The sequence below is a fragment of the Filicampus tigris genome, chromosome 6, assembly GCF_054856515.1.
Source record: "Filicampus tigris isolate MCC_2025a chromosome 6, RoL_Ftig_1.0, whole genome shotgun sequence".
NCBI classification, from domain to species: domain Eukaryota; kingdom Metazoa; phylum Chordata; class Actinopteri; order Syngnathiformes; family Syngnathidae; genus Filicampus; species Filicampus tigris.
The window spans coordinates 18,211,780-18,234,771 of NC_141222.1; the positions used below are offsets into that span (position 1 = coordinate 18,211,780).

At 39.2% G+C, this 22,992-nt stretch overlaps 1 protein-coding gene across 1 annotated transcript in view; it reads right to left on the bottom strand.

Moving 5' to 3' along the window:
* Positions 1-3,921: 3,921 nt before the first annotated feature.
* sh3gl2a (SH3 domain containing GRB2 like 2a, endophilin A1) overlaps positions 3,922-22,992 on the bottom strand; it is a 34,499-nt gene continuing 15,428 nt past the window's right edge. Inside the window, exons 2-13 of the mRNA XM_086033444.1 lie at positions 15,839-15,907; positions 15,670-15,742; positions 14,220-14,363; positions 13,724-13,857; positions 13,480-13,638; positions 13,054-13,157; positions 11,857-11,975; positions 10,144-10,158; positions 9,962-9,973; positions 9,748-9,759; positions 8,843-8,854; positions 3,922-8,266 (exon numbers count right to left, since the gene is read on the bottom strand). Of these exons, the coding sequence (XP_085889570.1) occupies positions 8,070-8,266; positions 8,843-8,854; positions 9,748-9,759; positions 9,962-9,973; positions 10,144-10,158; positions 11,857-11,975; positions 13,054-13,157; positions 13,480-13,638; positions 13,724-13,857; positions 14,220-14,363; positions 15,670-15,742; positions 15,839-15,907 (1,050 nt within the window). The 3' untranslated portion in view covers positions 3,922-8,069. The remainder of the gene's footprint in view (positions 8,267-8,842; positions 8,855-9,747; positions 9,760-9,961; positions 9,974-10,143; positions 10,159-11,856; positions 11,976-13,053; positions 13,158-13,479; positions 13,639-13,723; positions 13,858-14,219; positions 14,364-15,669; positions 15,743-15,838; positions 15,908-22,992) is intronic.

Below are 22,992 nucleotides of genomic sequence, written 5' to 3' on the forward strand. Positions count from 1 at the left end.
TCACTGGGCTACACCAATTTTATTATCTGGGATCATTAGCCCAAGCTTTTAAACTTTAAACACGTTTTTATTTGATCTAATAAATGTAATCAAAAGTGAAATTAAGTATTAGAGGTGTGAAGTTACTGTGGTCAGACTTGTCATTGAAATTGCTTGCGCATGTCAAAAGCGAATTGTTTGCGGATCAACTTTTAGCGTAGGCGCCATTTGAATGGGCCGACGGATTTGCACGCCAAATGTGCCGCCGTTGTCGCGTTTTGCATTCTGGCCTCGTGTGAGGGCCTTTCGCTCTGTTTCACTCGTGTTGGGTCGCCCCCAACCACCATCTTAAAAAAATAAACAAAAACAAAAGAAAACCATGGAGGGTTGCAGTGGAGGAAACAAACGCTATTTCAGCTAGTTGTATGTGGAATCACGCTAAAAAGAAATCATACGTTTGTCTGCGCTAATTGTTCTTTGCCGTACACAATACTTTACGAAAAAACGAATTTGTTTATATTTTACGAGCTCAGTGACACATTTCAAATCACACACAATTTCATCCACCCAGTCGGCAAGTATTACTGGTCTCTCTCAGACTGGCAGTCCATGGCTCGTCTTTTCATGACATTGAATGAAATCGATGTCACCATCTAAAGCGCCGTCAACATTTTATGATCGTTTCAAGGATTCGCCATGAAAAGGGGGACTGGGAAGTTCGGGAAAATGTGTTCGAGTTTGACCGATTTCCAAGACATTGGGTGGACGTGTCTATCACAACAACGCGCGTGAAAACATTTCGAGGACGCAAGACTGAACAGGAAGTCGGCCATTTTGTTTGGAAGCACAATTCCATGGCTTGTACTTTCTGACTAGAACATTCACCCGGGATGTTGAGGATAAGCATTTACATACACACTCCCGCATGCACATTAACACAAACATAAACACAAACACACACACAGCAACAGAAATATTAAAACACACACACACATATTAACAAAATTGAATACAAACAAAAACATGCAAGCACACACTTGGACGTGAGACCTCCAGAGATCTTTGCAGAATGGCTAACGAATCGTCTTGCTCTCTCTCACACACACACACACACACACACACATAGACACGCACACGCAGACAGGCTGCCACATAGCTGTCGGACCTGCCTTACTGGCTCGTTTGTCATCTGCAATCAGCGTGTGCGTGTGACAGACAAGGGTATTAGCGGCCTGTGTCGGGTGTTGAGAGCCGAGCTTTCCCGCTGAATAGAGCAAGTATGTATCGACGCCGCAGCAAAACATGTAATGACACACACACTCGCACACTCCCACCAACAGCTGCTTCATGGGTGTGTGTGTGTGTGTGCGTCTCAAGCCCTTTTATTCACATTTTCTTTACCCCATCACATAGTTCGGCAACTTAACCTCGCTGTAAGAAGTTCAGCAGGCCCGTCAGAAAATACTCAATTCCATTTAACCCGCACAAGTATTGTGGAAGCGTGTGAGGTTCACTAAAGATCTCGCAGAATAGCTCACTGGATTTTTCCTGTTTTAAGCTTTTGAGCAGGGAGGTAAAAACAAACAACAGAAAGAATGTGGTTGCAAAAGTGTGCACACCCTGTTAAAACTGCGGATGTGGCTGTGTTCAGAATGAATCACATCCGAACGCATGTTAAGTTGGAGCGAGCATGCACCAACCACCAAGTGCCCCTGATTAACCCCAAATGAAGTCAAGCTGTTCTAGTAGGCTTTTCCTGACTTTTTTTCACTTTCTTGCAGAGGATTGAAGGATTTGTGCAAACGCTGACTGCAATTTGGAACTGTTCATAACTCCCTCCACCTTGACCAAGGACCAGTCCCAACTGCAGAAAAACTGCCTCAAAACATCCATTCATCCATTATCCAATCCGCTTCTCCTCACAAGGGTCGCGGGGCGTGCCGGAGCCTATCCCAGCTGTCTTGGGGCAGTGGGCGGGGGACACCCTGAATTGGTTGCCAGCCAATCGCAGGGCACACAGAGACAAACAAACATCCGCACTCACAATCACACCTAGGGGCAATTTAGAGTGTCCAATTAACCTACCAAGCATGTTTTAGGAATGTGGGAGGAAGCCCGAGTACCCGGAGACAACCCGCGCAGGCACGGGGAGAACATGCAAACTCCACACAGGGAGGCCGGATTCGAACCAACAACCTCTGCACTGTGAGGCGGACGTGCTAACCAGTCGACCGCCGTGCCACCAGCCTCAAAACATGATGCATGAAATAATCATGTACATTACTACTGTTTTCTTTTTTTTTTTGTTGTTGTTGTAAAACCATAGATTTGCTACATTTATTAAAAATCAAGCCATTGTTGAAGGCAAATGCTTGATGATTTGTTATGATGCGGTGCTGTGTCCATGTGGGCCACCCACCAGGAGAGAGGCTCCCTAGGAATGCTTTTTACTCCATTGCCTCATCACCGCCACCTCCCCCCCTCCTTCCCTCCCGCCAACAAGCACACACTCGGTGTTGTGCGCGTGTGTGTGGTTGCAATCAGGAGTGTTGCTTTACTTGAACTACAGCACGCTGACTGACCACGTTCATCTTGTCTGACACCTGACAGACAGATGGATGATACATAGATGGACGGATAGAAAGAGACAGATGAATGGATGGTTGGGCAGATAGATCGATAAATGACAGAAGAATGAATAAATGATAAATATGGGCGAATCAAAGATAAGTTGATGGATGGAAAGATGAATAGAGGGATCAATGATAAATACTGTATATGATAGAATAGTGTGAATCATGGGAGTCCAAATTTTTCTCTGATGGCTATTTACAGAGAAATCGAAGAACGCAAGGGCCACTTTGACATTGGCCCACTTCAATAAACTCACAAACAAGCAATTATATATTATGGTTATTTGAGCTGATTTGTGTTTGTTATTTTTGCAGATTTGACAACAGTGATTAGGCAAACAGGTTGGGATTTTTCATGATTTTGGGGAGGCCCACAGCCCTGTATCCGACTACGATAGATCCGCACCTGCCCTGACCAGACGTCCACATTCAGAACATTCAATTTTAAAAGTATTCTTACTTGAGGATCTTGGTTAATCATTAACATGACATGTTCACAAATCAGACCTTGACACAGACAGCAAAGTGGAGGAAAATATTTTTGCTTCTACGCGGAAATATCTTTATTAATGAGGCATTATTTAGAGAAATCTTTTTTCTATTTTAGTTGTAAATAGTTTCTTTGCATCTAGAAAAGCTCTATTAGTTAAATGTATTATGAGTAGTAGTTGTCAGGTGTGTCGCAATCCCCCCTACTTTTTCAACACCCTCATCCAATAGGGTTGCAGGCCGTGTCGAAAGTTCTTTTTTTTTTTTTTTAATATGTGCCGGGGGTCGCTAGAAGATGGACAAATGGTGTGACAATGTAGACGGACACAGATGGATGATGCGATTAATATACAAATCAACGATTGTACGACTGTGATACAGCTGTGTCGTCTCCAGAGGGCGCTCCAGTTCCATTCCTTAATTCTTTCTCTTGTGTCGTGACTCGGAGGACAAAGTGGGAAATGTTTTTCAATGTCGGGTAACAGGACAGGAAACGCCCAAAGTGTTCAAACTTTCACTCGATGCGTGTGTGTGTGTGTGTTTGTGTGTTTTGGGGGGTGGGGGGTGGGTAAAGATCGTGTGTACATGCTGTGATAAGCAGAGCATGACTAAACAAACCCTCAACCCCACCCCCCACCCCGCCTTCCATTGTGTATTTTTCCTTCACATTTCAGCCTGTTCTTGGCCTGTCCAAATGATAATTTTGTAAGATTTAATACAAGAAGCCAAGCATTATAAATAGCAGAATACTGAATTGCTACATTTCGTCCTTGCCCGAGTGCGCAGATGTCCACAAACACCAAGTCAGTATACCACAAACTAGCATATCTCTCTGTTTATTGGAATAAAGGACACTGACTTATCACATTGTTGTTGTCTTTACATCAAGCATACGCTCTTCAAATCCAAAGTGCAAGAATGAACCAAAACAGAGAAAACAAAAACAAAAAAAAACAATCATGTGCAGCACAGAGAATCGCTCCTTCCTCCTGTCTTACATTATCGTGTATACTGTATATATTTACATCTAGGTAATCATGTCAGTACTTTGTCATGGTTACAAAAATAAGATTACGTTACTGTGGGTGAGCGACTACACACACACACACACACACGCGCACACAAATATAACACACAAATAGCTGTACAGTCCTCATTGAGGGCAAATATACACATCATATATATTTTTTTTAAGTCAAAGAGAAAAAGCGGGACTATAACCCTTAGTCAAAAGAAAAAATAAATATGACTTTTGTGAATAGCCAGCAAAGTGTCCTGACAGTTGGAAGTTGTGCTTCCGTTTTGACTTTTGACGAGAAAAAAGAACGGAGGCGCAAAACAAACACTTGAACGCCACAATCCCCCAAAATGAGTGGACCTATCGGAATCCAGCTCGAGGGCGTGGTGAGAAGCGTCTGTACCGCGGCTCTCGCAGAAGCCTAACCAATGTTTTTTCTTATTGTACGTACTTTAATTTTCGACTTATTGGATTGGCTCCCGGTAGACCACCTTTGTCCAATCGCTATCCACTAAGCATCAGGCGTAATTACACGCTTATGACACATTTATTACAGAAGTCTCACGAGATGTTACCGAAATGTTGGCGCATCCAATCTAAATGGCGAGACCAAGAACGCGGGAATATTTTAGATTTAGATTTCTCGGTGCATGTGCAGGTTATACGCAAATTAATCCACTGTCAGCGTCCGATTACATTCACAACAAAGAAAGACATTTATGAAAACACAATCTTTTCCATAAAAGTATTTATGTATTTATATTCAGATTTTTCAGTATGGCATTGCAAGTTCCCACCCTATCCACACATCTACTCTGTGACCAAACAGTGCTGCTCAGCTTCTGGCTAGCACATGTCAACTCTGCTGTAATTTCAAATGCGGTAGGTGGCCCATAAAGTTTATAAATTAATACAACTATACATATGCAACACTGGATATCGTCGCTGTCCTGTGAAAAACACATATGTCCAATTTTGTAATTCAAAAAAAAAAAAAAATTCACGTTAATGGGATGTCTGTAACGTGGAAACCCCATTCCAGGGGCGGAGCCATGACAGATTGCCCACCCAGTGACATTCATGAAAAAATATACACTTTTAAATTTTTTTAGAATTTTTTTTTGAATTTGTGTTTTGTTGTGTTTTTTATTTTATTGAATGTTAAGAATGGCAAAATTGTGGTTGTCTAAGGAAGATCTGAACTTCATATTATTCAGTTTGTCATTTTACTTAAATATATGATATGTCGAGAAAGGAGGATTGTGCTCAGTGAGAGAAATGTTCAGACCCACCCTAATTTTTCCAGGCCCACCCATGAGCCACGTTTCGGTTCATGTAAAAAAATTTGAAAAATGAAAAAAAATGGACAGAAGTGTTTTTCAAAGCACAGCGACTTAACATAACCACAATTTGTGACAGTTTTTTTTAAACCAAAACAATCCTTCCAAAACGCAATAAAAAAAAAAAGAAAAAACAGTTTGCCTCTAATGTCTGCAGTGCAAGTAAAAATATAACCCGTGTTCTTTTGCCGCTTGACTCTAGTGTTTTCTATTTTGTTTTCAAAAACCAATTATTGCACCGCTTCTCGCTTTTAGCGCTTGTTATTATGGTAACCATGCCAACCACATCACAAATATTCCCATCAAACAGGTTTTCAAAGGCATTAAGTCCTTAATGGGAAATTGGGAATGTTTGACCTACGCCTTTACGTCTATTACACGATCTACGAAGATGACATTAATGGATCCCAAAGGGTTAATATCTCACAATCGTTAATCCAGCGAGACAAAAAAAACAAAACAAAAATGTCTCAATCTGGTTTCTCCGACTGGCTAATCTACAAGAAAATTCTTACCGGACTATAGTGAGGATGCAGCGAGACAAACGAAACATTCAGTTAAAAAAAGAAAGCTGTAAAGTTCTACATGTTAGGTTATATCACATGACATCAATTTTTTTTGCACACAAATTGCAGTTTTGACATTGAAAAAAAAAATGCTCACATAGAGCGTATGCACTGTAGTTTTCGTGCTTTTTTTTTTCTTCGTAAAACCATGTCAACACTTCAACTGACCACTGGCTCGAATGTGGAATGTCACACACTCGCGGGTACACTTCGGAATCCTCACACGTACGCAGGAAAAAAAGTTCGGATAACTTTGGTATGTGAATCCCGTTTTACACGTCAACAATATTTAAGTCATGTTGGATGCATTGTTACAAAAGGAAAACAGTTGTTTTGATCTCCTGCCTCTAACTAACATGACATGACTATCTGATTTTTTACAATGTGAGAGAAAATCTCATACCAATAAAAAAAATAAATAAAAAAAGCGGAAAACTAAACAGATATTTTGTACTACGATTTTCTTACGTTATGTCAAAACTGACATTTCAGATAAAACCACGTCACAATTTTTTGTGGCTCCGACGTGGAACGTCACATACTCGCCTCCCCAAAATCAAATATAAATACACGATAACTTTGGCTTTGTGAGCCTTATATTACGTTGAAAATACTGAAAAAAAAAACAATGACGAAAGATGTTGGATGTGTCATTACAAACAAAAAACACTTAAATCTTACGTCTCTAACAAATATTATGTAGGTGATTATTTTTCATAGAATCCGACAGAAAAGATATTGTTGCGACGTATGTTTCACACCGTAGTTTTCTTGGGTTACATCACAGCTTATGTTTTTCGTATAATCACGTCTTCACTTCACTAATCACCGGCTCGGACGTGGGACGTCACACGTGCGGATACAAATAGGTTTCTCTTACGTTACGTCACAACATTTTGTAAAATCACATCATCATTAATCACTGGCTCGGACGTGTAATGTCACACGCAATGCGACACTTCGGAATCCCCCAGCCCCGTGCCAAAAAAAAAAGTATTTTCGTCACTTCACTAACTGTGGAATGTCAGTCACTCATGGGATATACTTTGGAATCCCGCTCACAAACGCAAAAATAAAAACACCAAATAAGCTGGAGACTAAAAAAAAAATCCAACGTTGAGTTTTTGTTTTCGTGTCGAGACAACCGCCCCTTTCAAATATTTTGTAAAACAACGAAGAAGCGGATGTAGCATGTATTTTTTAAAGGAGAAAAACACTAGCTATTTAACAAACGTCATATATGTGATTTTTTTTTTTAAACAAGATCAAATTTCTTTTAAAGTAGAAAAAAGTTTTACTTGGTACGGAGCGAACACGACATTTTCTCATATTACATTACAACTTGCATCTTTCAGAAAAATCAAGTGATCGCTTCACTAATCACTGGCTCGGACGTGGAATTTCACACACATAGATACTGTTCCCCCCGCCCCTCCCCCCTCCCACATGCAAAAATAAAAGTACTGAAAAAAAATGAGTGATCGTAAACTTTTTGTTTACTAATTTTGGTATCCGACCCCAATTTAAACAACATGCTAAAACAACTGCAGTCCCAAACCATGAATAGTTACAAACGTAAAAACGCAAACAAAGGGATCGCAAACCCAACGTCATGAACACAGCGTGCCGAAAATATTTTGGAAAAAAAAGCGATGAGGGATGCCGAATAGGTGAAAAACACTTTCTTTTGATCGCGAACAAATATGATACACGCAATGTTTTTTTTTTTCCAGAGAAAATTCTATCTACCGCAGCGGACGTTCACAAAGTTACAGCGACGGACATAAAATGAGATGATGGAGTGGAGGTGTATGATATGGGGAGGGGGAGGGGCTTGGGCTGGCGGGCGGGGTAACTACCACACAGATGCAGAGTTGAAACTATACGCTGGCTGCTTCGGTGCTTTATTGTTGCATACAGCAGGTTGGGCTCCCTAAGTTGGGTTCAATCGGGAATACGAGGTTGTTTCGGGGAAGAGATGCTTTATATGTTGAATTCTTATGTGGCCATTACTGCATTACAGCGACGGGCGGCAGGTGGCGCTCTAGTGCGGCAGGGGCACCAGGATGTCCACGTAGTTGATGGGGAAGAAGCCCGAGTTGCCGTGCAGCATCCCCTCGTACCAGTTCTCGTCGATCTTGTTGGTGAGGGTGATGATGTCGCCCTCCTTGAAGCCCAGCTCGCCTTCGTTCTCCGGGTCGAAGTCGTAGAGGGCGCGGCAGCACGGCTGGTCCATGGGGGCTGGAGGAAATACAATTTCAAAACTACTACCCAATTTGGGGTCAAAACTACCCCAAATTGAGGGCAATCGCTAACCAAGAAACGCAGGGTCCGAAAGGGACTGAGCTCATGCTGGCTTATTTATCCCCACACCCTAAAAAAAGTTGGGTCGAAAATGGACTAATCCACTACTTGGGGCAACTTTCTGTTTTGTGCAAAACAAGCCAAAATATTGTGGTTGTACAACAAACCCAAAAATCAAAGTTTTATAAAGTTGGGTCAAATTGCAAATTGACCCAAGTATTGGGTATTTGTATTTATTTTTTTTTGAAACTCAAATTGGGTTATTTTTGACCTGACTGGTTTTAGAATGCAGCGCATTGGGTCGGGATGTGATTCAGCACGTTGAATCAAGATTTTGATCCAACAAAAACTGCCCAGTATAAGATAGAAAATTAACCCAACGTTGGGTAAAAGTAATCCAACCTGCTCAAAAATCCACATCAACCCAGCGAGTAGGTTAGAAAAACAAGCAAGAATTTTACAGCGTGTATTAAAAAAAAAAAGGAAGTAGCTGGATTGACCAGTGGAGCTCACCTGGTGACCGAGCTGAAGGCAAGAAGAGAGGGGACAGGATGTGCCGCAACGCCAAAGATAAAGACAAAGAATGAAAACGTTAGTAAGAAGACTCGCACTATTGCAATTCGACACATGGTGATTCAGGAAAGGTGCGGTTTGACATTTTGGTCATCAAAAGCGGAGCCCCTACTACGCTAAGCTAACCTGTAGCACAGTTAACAAATTAATGAAGGAAAATCAAAATAGATAAAAGTGTAATACAACAGACTTACAAGAAGGAATGGATAGGAAATAAATAAAACAGAAAACTGAGTAATATACAAAATTTAAAAAAAAACTGAAATACATTTTTGAAACAATAAAGTAGAAATTGATCAAAGACAAAAATGAAATAAAGAGTCTTTGTAATGTAACAATTTAAAAGAATGAAATGAATATCAAGTTAATTCAGAATCGTTACGTTGAAAATAACAATATGTCTTTATTTTGAAATTCAAATAAAATATTTTTAATGACAATGTTCAAAGAATAAAATTTTTACTACAAAAAAACATTTTTTAAACACTCACAGAAAAAACATAAAATAAAATTATTAAAAGATTTACAAAAATAATTATGACAAAAAAACCCTCCAAATAATAAAAAAAGATTGACACATTTTCAAATATTTACTTTTTTTGTGACTTTTACTACAGAGGCTCCTTTTGTGTTTACCTGAATGTCAAACTTTGACTAACAAACAAAATGTTAAATAAGAAACAAGGGAGGAACAAACGGGTTAGACAGACAAGCATAAAAAAATAAATAAAAAATAAAAAATCAGTGTAGACGAGGCTGCACTGCGGACAAAGAGGAACCTCCACTGCGTTCAAACGAAAACATTAACAGAGGAGTAAAGAGTCCTGCGAGTCTCTCGTGCTCACCTGGAGATCTTGCTGTGAAGGGGAAAGGAGAAAACAGGTGAGACCCCCAAAAAGTATTACAGCACAAGCAATTGTAGATGGATGGAGGGATGGGTGGAAAGAAAGAACGTCAATGAGCAAAAAGAGCAAACGCGGCCTTGCGCCGGCTCTTGGAAACACAAAACGGTGAGGCAACGATGGAGGAGATGATGCGGAACCTTCTGCTTTGTCTCACCTGGAGACCTGGCTGCAAACGGGAAGCGGCGGCGTGAGCGGCCGGGCCATAGAGAGGGAAAGGGGGAGGCAAAAGACAGCAAGTCAGTTGGAGCGGATGAGCACGGAGGTCAAGTGAAAGCGGCAAGTGGACGGACGGACGGATGGACGGACGGACGGCACGTGTGACCTAGGAAGGCTCACCTGGTGACCTCGCCCCTGCACGAGTCAACACAACGCGTAAAGGGAGGGGGGGAAAAAAAGAGAGAAGAGCGACACAGTTGGGTTTATTTGCGAGGGAAGTGAAAACGGTGAAAAAGGAGCTGGGAAAAAAAATGTGAGAAAATTAGCAAAGTGCATCGTGAGGTTATTTCCACACAAAATCACTTAACGGGAAATATTTGTCAACCGCAGCTGTGTTTTGTTACTTCGAGACAAAAACATTACGTTGATCCAACATTAGCTTTCATTTTTTTAGACGTGTATTTGGTGTGTGGAATTTATATTTTTACTAATATCATAAGTTTTGCATATCCATTAAAAAAGAGTTGCATTTGGCTAAAGGTCAAATTTGAAGACAAGTGAAGACACACACAGTTATGAAAAATATGTTGACCAAAAATACAATTTCAATTCATGATTTAGCATTCTTTTTGTGTACATTATATATATACATTTGAGATCATTTTCCATTTCATTTGTTCATGTTTGATAGCAGTGGTTGCCAATAACTTCATTTTCTTTGAGGTTGAACAGAAACAAATTAAGGTGAGCCAATGTGATTTGGATTCATTAATTATTATTATAACTGTTTCTATTTGATATGTTTTATATCATATATATTATGGATGTATATTAATAATATATGAATCACATATAGATTTTACATTCTAAAATGTTAATTATGTTATTACTTTAAAAAAAGAACAAAACACAATTGCAGTTGTTGATAGTTGGCATCAAATAAGTAAATAACATATACAGTACTGTTATTTTAAATTAAGTTGATTAAACATGAATTTATTTTGATTTAAAAACAACAAACACACACGTGTACATTTAGTGTACAATGTATATATCTATATATATATATATATATATATATATATATATACACATATATTACATATATACTGCATATACACACACGCAATATTACCTTTTGTTATAATAACAGTAAAAAAAAAAACAATAATACAATTGCAATTGTTTGTTGTTTTCAAACTTCCTCGTTATGTTTGTGTGGAGATGACCTGAAAGTGTTGCTGTGAACTCCCAAACTGTAACTACAAGCTAATAAGCCATGTGATTTTTTTTTTAAGTAGCTCATATTTGAGAATTGACAGCAGAACAGAAAAACATTGAGCAAAAAGAAATTAACACACACTTAGAATGTGGGTGCTGCTTTAAAATAAGGGAGGCCTTATAAATGGCTTATAAACAGGTTAATAACAGCGTAATAATGCCTTAATAAACAACTAAATAATATACAATAATAAATTATACATGACTGTTTACAGTAATAATTGTGAGCTCATTATTTGGCAAGTGGAATGTATTAATAACCAGTTAATAATAACAAGTGATGTCTTACTGAATGTGCAGAAATAGGGTAATAATAGTGTAAATAACGCTTTCTAAAATTCTCAATACACAGTTATACATGAAGCACTACACACTTTGCAATTACAAATGAGATCACTATTTAGTTGGTGAGTCGCCTCACAATAGTTTATTAAGGCTTTATTAAGCGTTAATAACCTTGTCAATAACCTATTTATAAACAGGAGTACCTGTAAAGTGATACCAAAACGTGTCCAGAAAAAGTCTTTTCCAAATGGAACATTCATGTCTATTCTTGGATATGTTTCTGGACACGTTTTTTTTTTTTGCCCGTTTTTTGAGGTCCGCACTCACCCGGAGAACGAGCGCTGTGAATGCCTCCGTTGTGGTTCTCGCTGATGGAGGAGAAGTCCAGAGTGGTGCGAGGCTTGGGGACGTACTCTTTCCGGGGCTTGTGGGAACAATCCTTTATCCTGCACAGCCAACGACACAAACACGGCTGGTCACAAGGCCCAAAAACAAATGGAAGCAGAGCGACAACACTGCACAAACTGGGCTTCCATAAACATGTCAAAAAAGTAATGAAAAGAGAAATATATTATTTAATCTCAGCAATTTTTCCTGCTAATAGACGAGGGCTCTTTATACTACCTACAACTGAAGAATTATGGTATTTCTTATTTGTTTGGACTTTTTTATAATAATAAAAGACCGTTTTTAATCATGAGAAGTTTGGGACTGTGGGCCCACTATTTAGCAAGTGGGAGTTAACCCACTCTGGCTATTTGGCTGGTTTGCAATTGGACGGACACAACGTACATGGATGTCTGTACAGTATAGGTATCTCAGCTCCTCGCAGGGGATAAAGAATCTATGACTGTGAGAACTATTATTTATCAAATATCAGATGCTTAAAGGGTCATCTATGCATTCCCCATTATGTGTTAGCATTAGCATTAAGAAAGTGGACTCAAAGTGAAGATTTGTGTTTACCTAATCTAAGAAACATTTTCTGAATAAAGAACATAAGAATTTGAACGTTTTTTTTCCAAACAGGTAAACCTAGCTAGCCTGAACAATCCTATTAGCTTCAAACTTCTGTATTTATACCACCTACACCGAAAACATTGTGATACTTCTTTTAAACTTAACTTGCTCTTAAACTTAACTACTTTCGATAAATTATGATAACAAAAGTGAATGTCTGGTAAGAAGAAATATCTTGGCAGAGAGAGAACAAGCATATTTTGCCTTTCATTCGTTAGCCTAATAGCGTAGTTGCCCAAGTCAAATTTGAATGTTTTCTGTAAACAAGGAAAACCACAACAAATTCATCGAATAAGAAATGCCTTGATTCAACTTTTCCGATTAGCATGACCCGAATGACTGAAAATCTTGACAAAGAAAAATCCCATTTTTAGCTATTCCTTACTGCTCTTGTGACAGTAAGTGAAAAACGACCCAGTCAATCATGCAATTAGGCTAACGCGATATAATCTGGGTTATATTTTAGCTTTCGCAGAGCATCGAGTGGACGTTGAGGAAACTGACCGTTCGTCGATCTTGCCGCACAGCTGCGTGAGGATCTCGGCCGCCCGGCTGTGATATTCCACCTGAGCGTGGACCAACGCCGCCAGCTGGCTCACCTGCTCGATCTGCCGACGCAAAAAGTTTTTCGCCAATTTATGACACCCAAACTACTATTTCCAAAGTGTATTTTTCGATTAAGTATCATTTGACCACTTATCGCACACACTGTCGTTAGCAGAGCAAAATGCGGGAAATGCCAAAATCACAAACATCCAATGCAAGGAAATGATCTAACATAAAGGAAACACATTTTAAGGAAGTACTAGTTTATGAGCAGATGTTTGGCCACTTCTAAGTAAGACCTCAGCGCGTCAACGTTCTGCAACATTTTTACAATGACTGAGTGCTGGTCACAAAGTCACCAAACTTTTTCCGGTTCGCGCTTACGTCGCTCTCGAGCAGGTTGAACATGCTGAGCTCGGCGATGTCCTTGGATTCGTCGAACTTCTCCAGCGCTTGCTTGAGCTCGTCGTCCGTCACTTTGCCCTGGCGTTTCTTCTTGTAGTCGAAATCCAGACGCCGGCCCTCCATCTTCTTCAGGTGATGCTGCGAGACACCAGACAAATCCGTTCAGCCTCACGTACCGCAGTCGTCAACGTCGTCCTTTTGGACCGGTTCCGAAGAAATCAACCTGGATCTCCTTCAGGTCTTTCTCGTGAAGGTTCTGCAGCGGGTCGATGAAGTTCTGCTTGACTTCCATGTCCAGGGCGTCTTTAACTTCCGCCAGCTCACGCATGCTCTCCCCGGCGTCGATCAGAGCCAGGCCTGAGGAACACAAAGCGACCCGAACGTCAAGTGGGACGGAACTACAGCAGCTCAGTAACTTTAACTTTCAAAAATGTTTGCATATGAACCGTTTAATACAGACAGTACACATTGGCGGTTTGATATTAGCAAATTGGCCTATTAAGCTGGCCTATTTATATTGGCCTATTTTTGTCAAGGGCCACATCATAGTTATGGTTCCCCTCGGAGGGTCATTATAACGATGAACACCATATATACGGTAAAAGCATTATCCTTTATATGATCAAATATACATAACAAATTGATGGTTGCACTTCACACTAGGCGTACATAGTACAAATTTTGAACACCGTCGTGAAGAAAGGCTGTCAGCCACTCACCGAAATTGGACTCCTCGCCGAGCTCGCGACCGAAGCGCTGCATGGACTCTCCCAGTATGGCTTCTGTCTGCGTGTATCCGGGTCCCTTCTCCTGACCACGCATGCGAGACATGGAGTTCATCATGCTCATCTTGGCTCTGGTGGCTACAAAAAAACACACACACACACACACACATCAATTTTATGCTTTCAACTTTTAATTATTAACTCATTCACTGCCAAAAACGAATTTGTTCGTCTTTTCACAGTCCAGCCATTCAGTCCCAGGAACTTATTTATATATTTTTCTAATTTTACCAAACATTAGTGTAAAAGAGGGTCTGAAAATCGGAGCACAAACAGATAAATCATCCACGCAATTTTGAAGGCATGTTTATCCTGGTGACAAGATGCTGTAAATTTCAGAGTGGCGAAAGCGACTCCTAAAAAGTGGCTCAGTAACACCCCCCGGAATCTTTTTAAAAATCCAGCCTCAGAAGCCAGTTTCACTTGGCAATGTGAAGTTTGATAGTTATGTTGATCATGCGTTGACCCACAATAACATCTCAAGAAGAAATACTCGAAAAAAGACATGACAGTACATGACAAAGTCATGTTATGCCAGTTTCACTGAGCATAATGAATTTTGGTGGGCGGGCATGTCTATGATGTGTAGAACCCACAAAAAAACATCGCAGGAGACCATGCTTTAAAAGACACATCGTCGGCCATTTTGGTTTGAAGTGGACATTTTGAGTGATTTGGGCCATTTCCAGGGCTCCTTCAAATATTTTAGTCATCTTTCTTTGGCTTTTCCTTTGGAAATACGGCACCTGAAGGCAGTTTTACTTAGTCACATGAAATTTGGTAGACAGGTCTATTGTGAGTGGACCCACAAAAAAAGTCTTGAGAACTCAAGCCTGAAAAGACACATGAAGTCTGCCAGTTTGTTTTGGAGTCAATTTCAATGATTTTGGTCATTTAGGGGTCCTTCCAAAATAAACATGTCTTTGAGATTTTGTTGGATTTCAACAGGAATTTAACCACATATGCTCGACAGACAGATGAGGTAAACCTGCACCATTTTAAGTTTCTGTCATTTCAAAAAAATCATCTACCGTTGCAGACGTGTTCCTGTGAAGAATTTATGTTAGGATTTTTCGTTTGAAAATTCAACCCCTGAAGCCAGTTCCACTTAGCAACATGAGATTTGGCAGACGCCTCTTCATGAGTAGACCCACAAAAAAAGTCTCAAGAGGCCTTGCCTGACACAAAAATGAAATCTGCCATTATAGTTTTTAAGAAACTCTTTGGGGTGATTTTGACCGTTTCCAGAGGTCATTCAAAAATGAAATTGACACTAAACAGTGAAGAATTTGAGTTTTCATCATTTTTCTTAAAGAAATGCAATAAAGAAAACGAAACTCTTAACGCTAAAAAAGATAAGATGAGAGAATGTGGGCCAAGTCACCTGGGTTGGGCTGCAGATACTCTGTCGTCTTGGTCATGATGTCCATGACTGCCCGGGTGGTTGTGTCCACCTTCTGCACAGGTAAAAAAAAAAAAATCACAATAAAATTGAGATAATCATTCTTTATACATGTAATAATGATGTGATGATTGATAGCGTTTTATCTCGCCTTTTCCATTTCAGTGAAGTCCTCATCGAGCTTGGTTCCCTCAGCTCCGCCCACTTTCTCACTCACTTTCTGCAAAAGAAACATACAACATGCACCTTGATGTTACACGCTTACATTTGCAGCCGCAGTCACGGGAACATCGAGTTGTGTGACGACGGTCTTGTAGCCTTTACCTTTCACATGCTAGTCGCTAATTTTATTTGCTTGCTGTGGTCCATGTTTAGTGTGGTACACACCATGTCACCAAACAGCACAGTGACTACCTGTCACCCTTTAAATAGGCCAACCGAATACGTTTTAAGACACCTGTGATGCTAACCTTTGTTGAGCATGTCCATATGGACAAATTATTTATTTTTATCTTTTTTTAGGGTTACCATCATTTTTTTTTTTTTTTTTTTTATCCAGGCCTGTTTCATAAGTTTATTTTTTAAAACAACATCAGCTGAACGACAAGTCAAAAGAAATGTCAGATTTTTTACTGGCTAATTTTCCCTGTATTATTACTATTGTACTATATATACTATATACTAATAATACTACTGTATTATTCTACACCACCAAAATTTGTGTTCATGTTTGTACATTGTCTGTCACCATGTGTTGAAGCATCAATGCTATTTTCGATAGCCAGTCTATGGCATTTTGCACTGTGTGTTAGCATTAAGCTAGTGCAGGTCGTAAGTGAAGTGGTTTGGTTAAATACGTGTAATTGTCTTTGTTTGAACTATAACTTGGACTGGCAATAAGCATCTTGAAGCAAGCACACATCCTCTTTTTTTTAAAGAAACGTTCATTACGGGCTGCTTGTCATCAAGTTCCCCCGCCAGCATTTTAGCACTCGCCGAGTGACGGCCCATATCTTAAAAAATTCACAAGTTGGATGACTCGCAAGTCGTGGTACCAATGTAATGATATCAAATGAACCTTTTGTGAACACACACCTATTCAATGTCATTTTTTTCTCCTTATTACAGTACATTCGTATGATTAGTATTAATCAACATTATTAGTTTTCTCCAGTTGGTGCCAAAAGGTGGGGGAGAAAATCAAGCTTGTCTAAAAAGATGATTTAAGGCTATGAGAGATGAGTTACGAAATGTGAATTTCCTCCTGACGTGATCACGCACACGCACTCAGAATCACACACACACACACACACAGAGACAAAGGTCTCACTGTCAATCATTCATATTCCTGCCTCCTAAACCGGAGCTGGATGTTGGCAGTCGCCTGGAGGGGGCAGTGATCTGACACAATGAGGACACCCCCCCCCCCCCCCAATACACACACAGAGTTTCCTCAGAGGATTGAATGAGACGGATGGTGCCATAAAGACTTCAGGTAACATTGTCATGAGTGAATAAAGAAACGCTTGTTATCCAGAAAAATGTATATTACATTCTTTAAAGTGTGATGCATTGCACTTCTAGACCGCGAAGCACAAAAAGAAACATATTTTTCAAATAATACCTTAAAAAACGGAGCGGTATCAATTAGTAAAAGCACAATTTCCGACCGTATCTCTTGAATCGAATGTCATGAAATGTACCTGATAAAGTGCCTGGAGTGTGTGTGATGAAAGAAGGTGATTTGTGACAGAGTGCAGGTGTCATGTTTTGGCCTGTCTCCCTCGGCTGGGAACCTGGGGGCGTGTCCTTCTTTGCCGCACCTGTGGTCCGTTAGCAATCAGTGACTTTCAAAGGACTGCCACCGCGTCGGATTATTCGTCCTTGCTGGCGTTCCTTGCCTCAAGTGAAACAATTTTCTAGAAATCATAGCTTGTATATTTGGTGAGTTTGATTGGCGTGTTTTTGTTCGCGTGTAGCTGTTTTGTTTCGTTTTACGCTGACGGGTTTTGGTTTATTTCTAATCGGCTTCTTTCCCTTGTTCCGCGGTTAACAAGTGATTTCGCATTTTCTCGTTTTTTCCTCGCATTTTAGCCCAGCGTCTTTTGTTGTTGGTGTTTTTCCCTGGCAGTGTTTCGCCAGCGACTTCTGTTGAACTTTATCGGTAGTCATGATGATTGTAAATACATTTTTCTTAAATCAAGCGTCTGTGTTCTCTCTTTCTACGTTTGTGGGATCCACCTTATTCCAGTTGTCACTGGAACGTGACAGATGGATGGATGGGGAGGTTATAATGTTAAGCCTGGGACAGCAGTTTACGCAGCGTAAGACTTCCTGAGGATTTGTGTGCTCTACGAGTCATTTCACCAAAAGACACACACACACACACACACACACTACGACTTCTTCCATCCGCGCTGGTTGCCGTGGAGACCGTTATCTGCCCCGCGCCGGGCTCGTCAGGTACACGCGATAATTGCGACGTCCCCTCTTTGTGCAAACGCAAGACTCGAGGGACATACCTGCTTCGTAAATCACCACTCAAGCTGCCGAGTAACACATTTGCATAAATATTGGACATATTTAACGATAAGGGAGAAAAGTAGGATGACATCAAGACATTAGGCTTGATTGAGACGTGTAATGAGTGTAATTGTGGCTGACAAATAAAGATAAGGATAATTATGCCGTCTTTGTGTTCGTAATCAGTAAGATATTGTGATCGAGACTCAACACGGGCTTTAGGAAGGGTGTTTGGAAAAAAAAAAGTCTTAAACATGCATTATAGCACAATATAATCAAACAAGAAAGGACTTTTCAAATGGATAAATATTCATTGAATACGTGTGGTACAACACAAAATGGATGTGTAAATAAAAGGCAAAATTTCAAGGCAACAAACTTTATATTTTTACAAAATATTTTACGTTTTGCTAATGTGAAGGCCCTCTCACATTTTCAACAATGAAATAAGAGTTGACAGTTTTAAAGAACAACTTAATGATGGAAATTAAAATGACTCAGCAAAGTGTTTTGGAGCAAACAACCTGCTTGCTTTGTTGTGTTAGCGAACACTGTTTCCATTAATATTTTTGTATTTAAAAGTTGTTCCAACTTAAATTTAAGTTAAGATTCTTACGTTTCAGCCCCCAAAAAGTACAAGATGTACTTTTAAAAAGTACAAAAAGTACAAGATGCACTTTTAACAGTGCGGTGGTTGAAAAACAAAACAAACCTTTGTGCGTTTTTATGTTCTTCAAATGCTTGTTTTAAAAATATTCCTCCTTTTTTGAACAATAAAAGAACCCCAAAGTGAAAAGTAATGTTCGGTAATATGCTGTTTGATTTTAATTCTAAATTTTTATTTCTAAATTACATTATAAAACAAAAGAACCAGTAATTGCAAAATTATTCCATGTTTACTTTTATTTTGAAATCTGCATTATTTCTAGAAATTATACATTTTGAAAAAAGAAACTTCGTAATTGAAAGGCGAAAAAAAAACTCGTCGTGTGCTTTTTAATTTTTCTTATTGATCAAAAGTATTTTTTCGTAAAATCAATCAGTAATTTATAAGCAAAAGAACTGTTGATGTCTTAGCCATTAATTTCTAAAATCAATTTTCATTGTTATTCTTCATTAAAACCAGATAACAATTTAAACATTAAAACAAATTCCTGTCTTATGCACTTTTGAAATTTTGAAAAACATAATAAAAAAAAAAAATTTAAGTGATATTGAATTACTTTCAGAAAAACAAGATTAATTAAAAAAAAAAATACATGGATGTTTGACATGCTGAATATTTTCAATTGTCTTTGATGTTAATGAAAATGTAGGTCATAATTGCTGTAGTGCTGCAACCCATGATTATTTTAATAATCAATCTGTTGATTAGTTTGTCGATTAATAAATAGGATTAAAAACATGTTTACATTTCCACCGCTTTATTCCAAAACAGGACATTATTTCAGTGGATAAATGAACTATGATTCAGTTATTGATTTGGTCGGTAACATATATAAAAAATAAAAGAAAAAAAAAATCACCAAAAATGTTGATCATTTCTTAAAGTAGATGTTTACAAATACAATCAATCTGATTTAATGGATGACAACAGACTTATAAGAATGTTTCATGTTGAGAGCCGGAAATTTGGAGGATTTGGACCATTTTAAATTAAACAAGGTCTCTAAACGATAATTTGATTAGTTGTCGATTAATCAATTAATCGTTACATCTCTAATTTGTTTAATATTCAAAATTATGAATATAGGTTATATTGTAAATTGTTCAGGGGGAAATTGTTCAAATTGCTAAAGTGCACATGTAGGAAATTACAAACGTTTATTTTGGTAAATATTCTTGACCTTTGGTGTTTTACACATGCTCGAATGTTGCATTTGTTGTTGTAATTTGTCTTTGACATTTAGAAAAACTCTGTGGATTTACTGCACAATCAAAAATGTCTTTGTTGTTTACAAACACAAATATCACACGTGTTGATTTTTTTTTTTTTTTTTAGGAAACATTTGCTGCTAAATTGTCTTTGATATTTCCAACGCTGTTAAAGAGGCAAGATTGGGGGTGGGACGAAGTGAACAATTTCCTACGATTCGGGGTGGTTTTGGATGCCCTCCCTCAGGTGGATGCCTGGGGGCTGCTGCTCCCTCGCCCCTCCCCCTTACACATCACTGACGTAATTCATTTAGATTTGTTTGCTCACTAAACGGCTTAAGTTGGCATCATCAACTTCATCCTCACAAAGTTTTGCTACGCTAAGTCGCGGCGAGGGAAGAGCTCCAGGCGCCACATCTCTTCTGCACCTGGCACCCACGCGTACCCAATCAGACGGGATTAAACGGTCTAAATGTGGAGAGGAAGCGCTGCGGGCAAGCAGGCGACCTTGCTGCCTTTTGTCACCCAGAATCACCCGCATCATCAGCCAACGCTATTTACCGTTCACCCGCTCACTCTCAAAAGACAACTGTCAGTACCCCGAGGACACGCGATCTGATGATGCCAGGGAAGCCAACAACGGGAACCAACTATTTTGCCGATTTCGCCTGATGATTAGAATTTTGCCTGTTCTTCCTGTCCTTGCATCACTACTACCGCTTTCTCTCACAGTCCATCAATGTTAAGGCACTGCTATTTTGCTGATTTTTCTTAAACGGTTGTTTTTTTATGTGTTTTCGCTGAAAAGTATACCCTTCTGTCGCGGGTTCCGGATTTGCGGTTCCGCTTTCATGAATTTGTTTGGGGTACCATATTTATACTGTATTTAGAACAGTATTTTGTTCTGCTTTTTGGTGTACTTCCGCTGTCGCCCACTAGATGGCAGCACACTATCTTGATTGACGCAAATTTGAAAGATGAAGAATGAAAACAGGAAGTATTTCAAAATCACCTGAGGTGAAGTTTGGCGACGGAAATGCTAACAGAAGTTCAAGTTGTCCTCAACGTTTACAAAAATGGGGTATTTTGGGGTCTTTGAAGACTAAATTGTGTTTGCTGTTTATAAAAACTTTCATTTCCATTCATTAAAACTAAATTGCATTTTATATTTATGAACACACAAATGTTAGATTTGAATATTCTAAATTGTCTTTGGTATTTATGACAACATGAATGTTATATTTGCTAAGTATTCAAAATTATCTAACGACTGTGAAAATGCAGATGAGCCTTTTATGTGTACAAAAACATGACTCATTTGTTAATTATTCTTAAGATATTTCTGAATTTTAGATTTGATGTTTTAATTTTCCTATCGATGGCATCGGACCAAAACCTCATATGTCACATTTTGGTGAATTTCATATTTTTTCCCAAATCAAGAGTATTGGTCAGTCCACATGCGTGGGGGTTATTTTTACACATTATTGACCAATTTAAAGTGTTGAAAATGGCTTGCTCTCTTTCACAATGCAATGCTAATGGTTGAACAAACTTGTCATTCTCTTGAAAAGTGACGGATTTTGGAGGTACAAGGTCTTGGCCCGACGCCAGCGATATGCACATATATCCATTTTGTTTGTGCAAAAATTAGGGAGTCAGTCTATTTTTGACCCAAGATTTTTTTTGTTTTTGTTTTGGGAACCAACAGTTTGAAGAAATTTCAGGACCAACTTCAGTTTTTGTCCCAGCACCTAATGCCTCCTCCTTTGCTTTCTTTCTTTTTTTTTTTTTTTTTTTTTTGGACCATCCGGAAACCTTTTTCCTCCAGTATCCTCAAACTATCTTAGCATCAGGGTGTCTCACATGGCTCCCAATGTGAGTGTGCACACCGCTCAACTCGCCCTGCCCACATCCACTACTACCCTCCCCTTCCTGCTCAGAGCTCTAATCGGAGGCCTCCTGTCTTTAAATACACACATGGTGTGGAAAAGGCAGATTAAAAACGACAAGAGTGATTAGCGAGGCTATTCCGAGGGACAGGTGACTGCGGGGAGAAAACAGGGAGACCTTTGGAGCCATCTTAAAACACCTTCTAAAGTAACCAACCAATTGTCACACTGCATGGGGGCCCTGATTGGACAACGGTGCCAGAGAAGTAATTGAGTCGAGATACCATCAAGAGAGAAGTCCTTCAAACACAAGTGGAGTAGAGGTGCAACAATTAATCGGCAACTAATTAATTAGCAAATTAATTGAAAACTACTTTGATAACCGATGAATTGTTTTGAGACCTTGTTCAACAATTTCAGCCCCTCAACAGGAAATATTTTACGATTTCGGTAGTTCTCATGAAGCTGACTGATTATTTTTGTGTTTAAAGGAATAAGACATTGGAAAGACTTTGGAAAACAATGATCAACAATTTCTGTCCATTTTCTGACTTGTTACGGACCAAACAGTAACTGAATGATAATTTATGTTTTTGCATTTGCTGCACTGTCAGTTGCGACTGCCAAAGAAATTGATGGAAATTATTTTTTTTCCCCCCAAAATACGATTCAGTGATTAATCAAAAACATTACCAACAAATGAATGAATTATTAACATAATAATTACTTGCAGTCCTAAAAGTGAAATGAGTATCGGATGTCTATAGTTCCTAAATGTTAACATAGATGCACAGAACATGGTGGAGTTTTCACGTCGGTGCTGCTGTTTTGGTGAGCAACAGAGTCCAAATGGGCCACGAAAGCCAAATGAATGTCTATATAAACCCATTTAAAGCCAATAGTGCTATGAGGTCTACAGACACGGCTCAATTAGTGGAGACCAGAGTTCAAAGCAAACATGGTGAGTCAGCATTTAGCTGTTTTGCTGCACGCAAATGAAATAAGGTCGCAACAG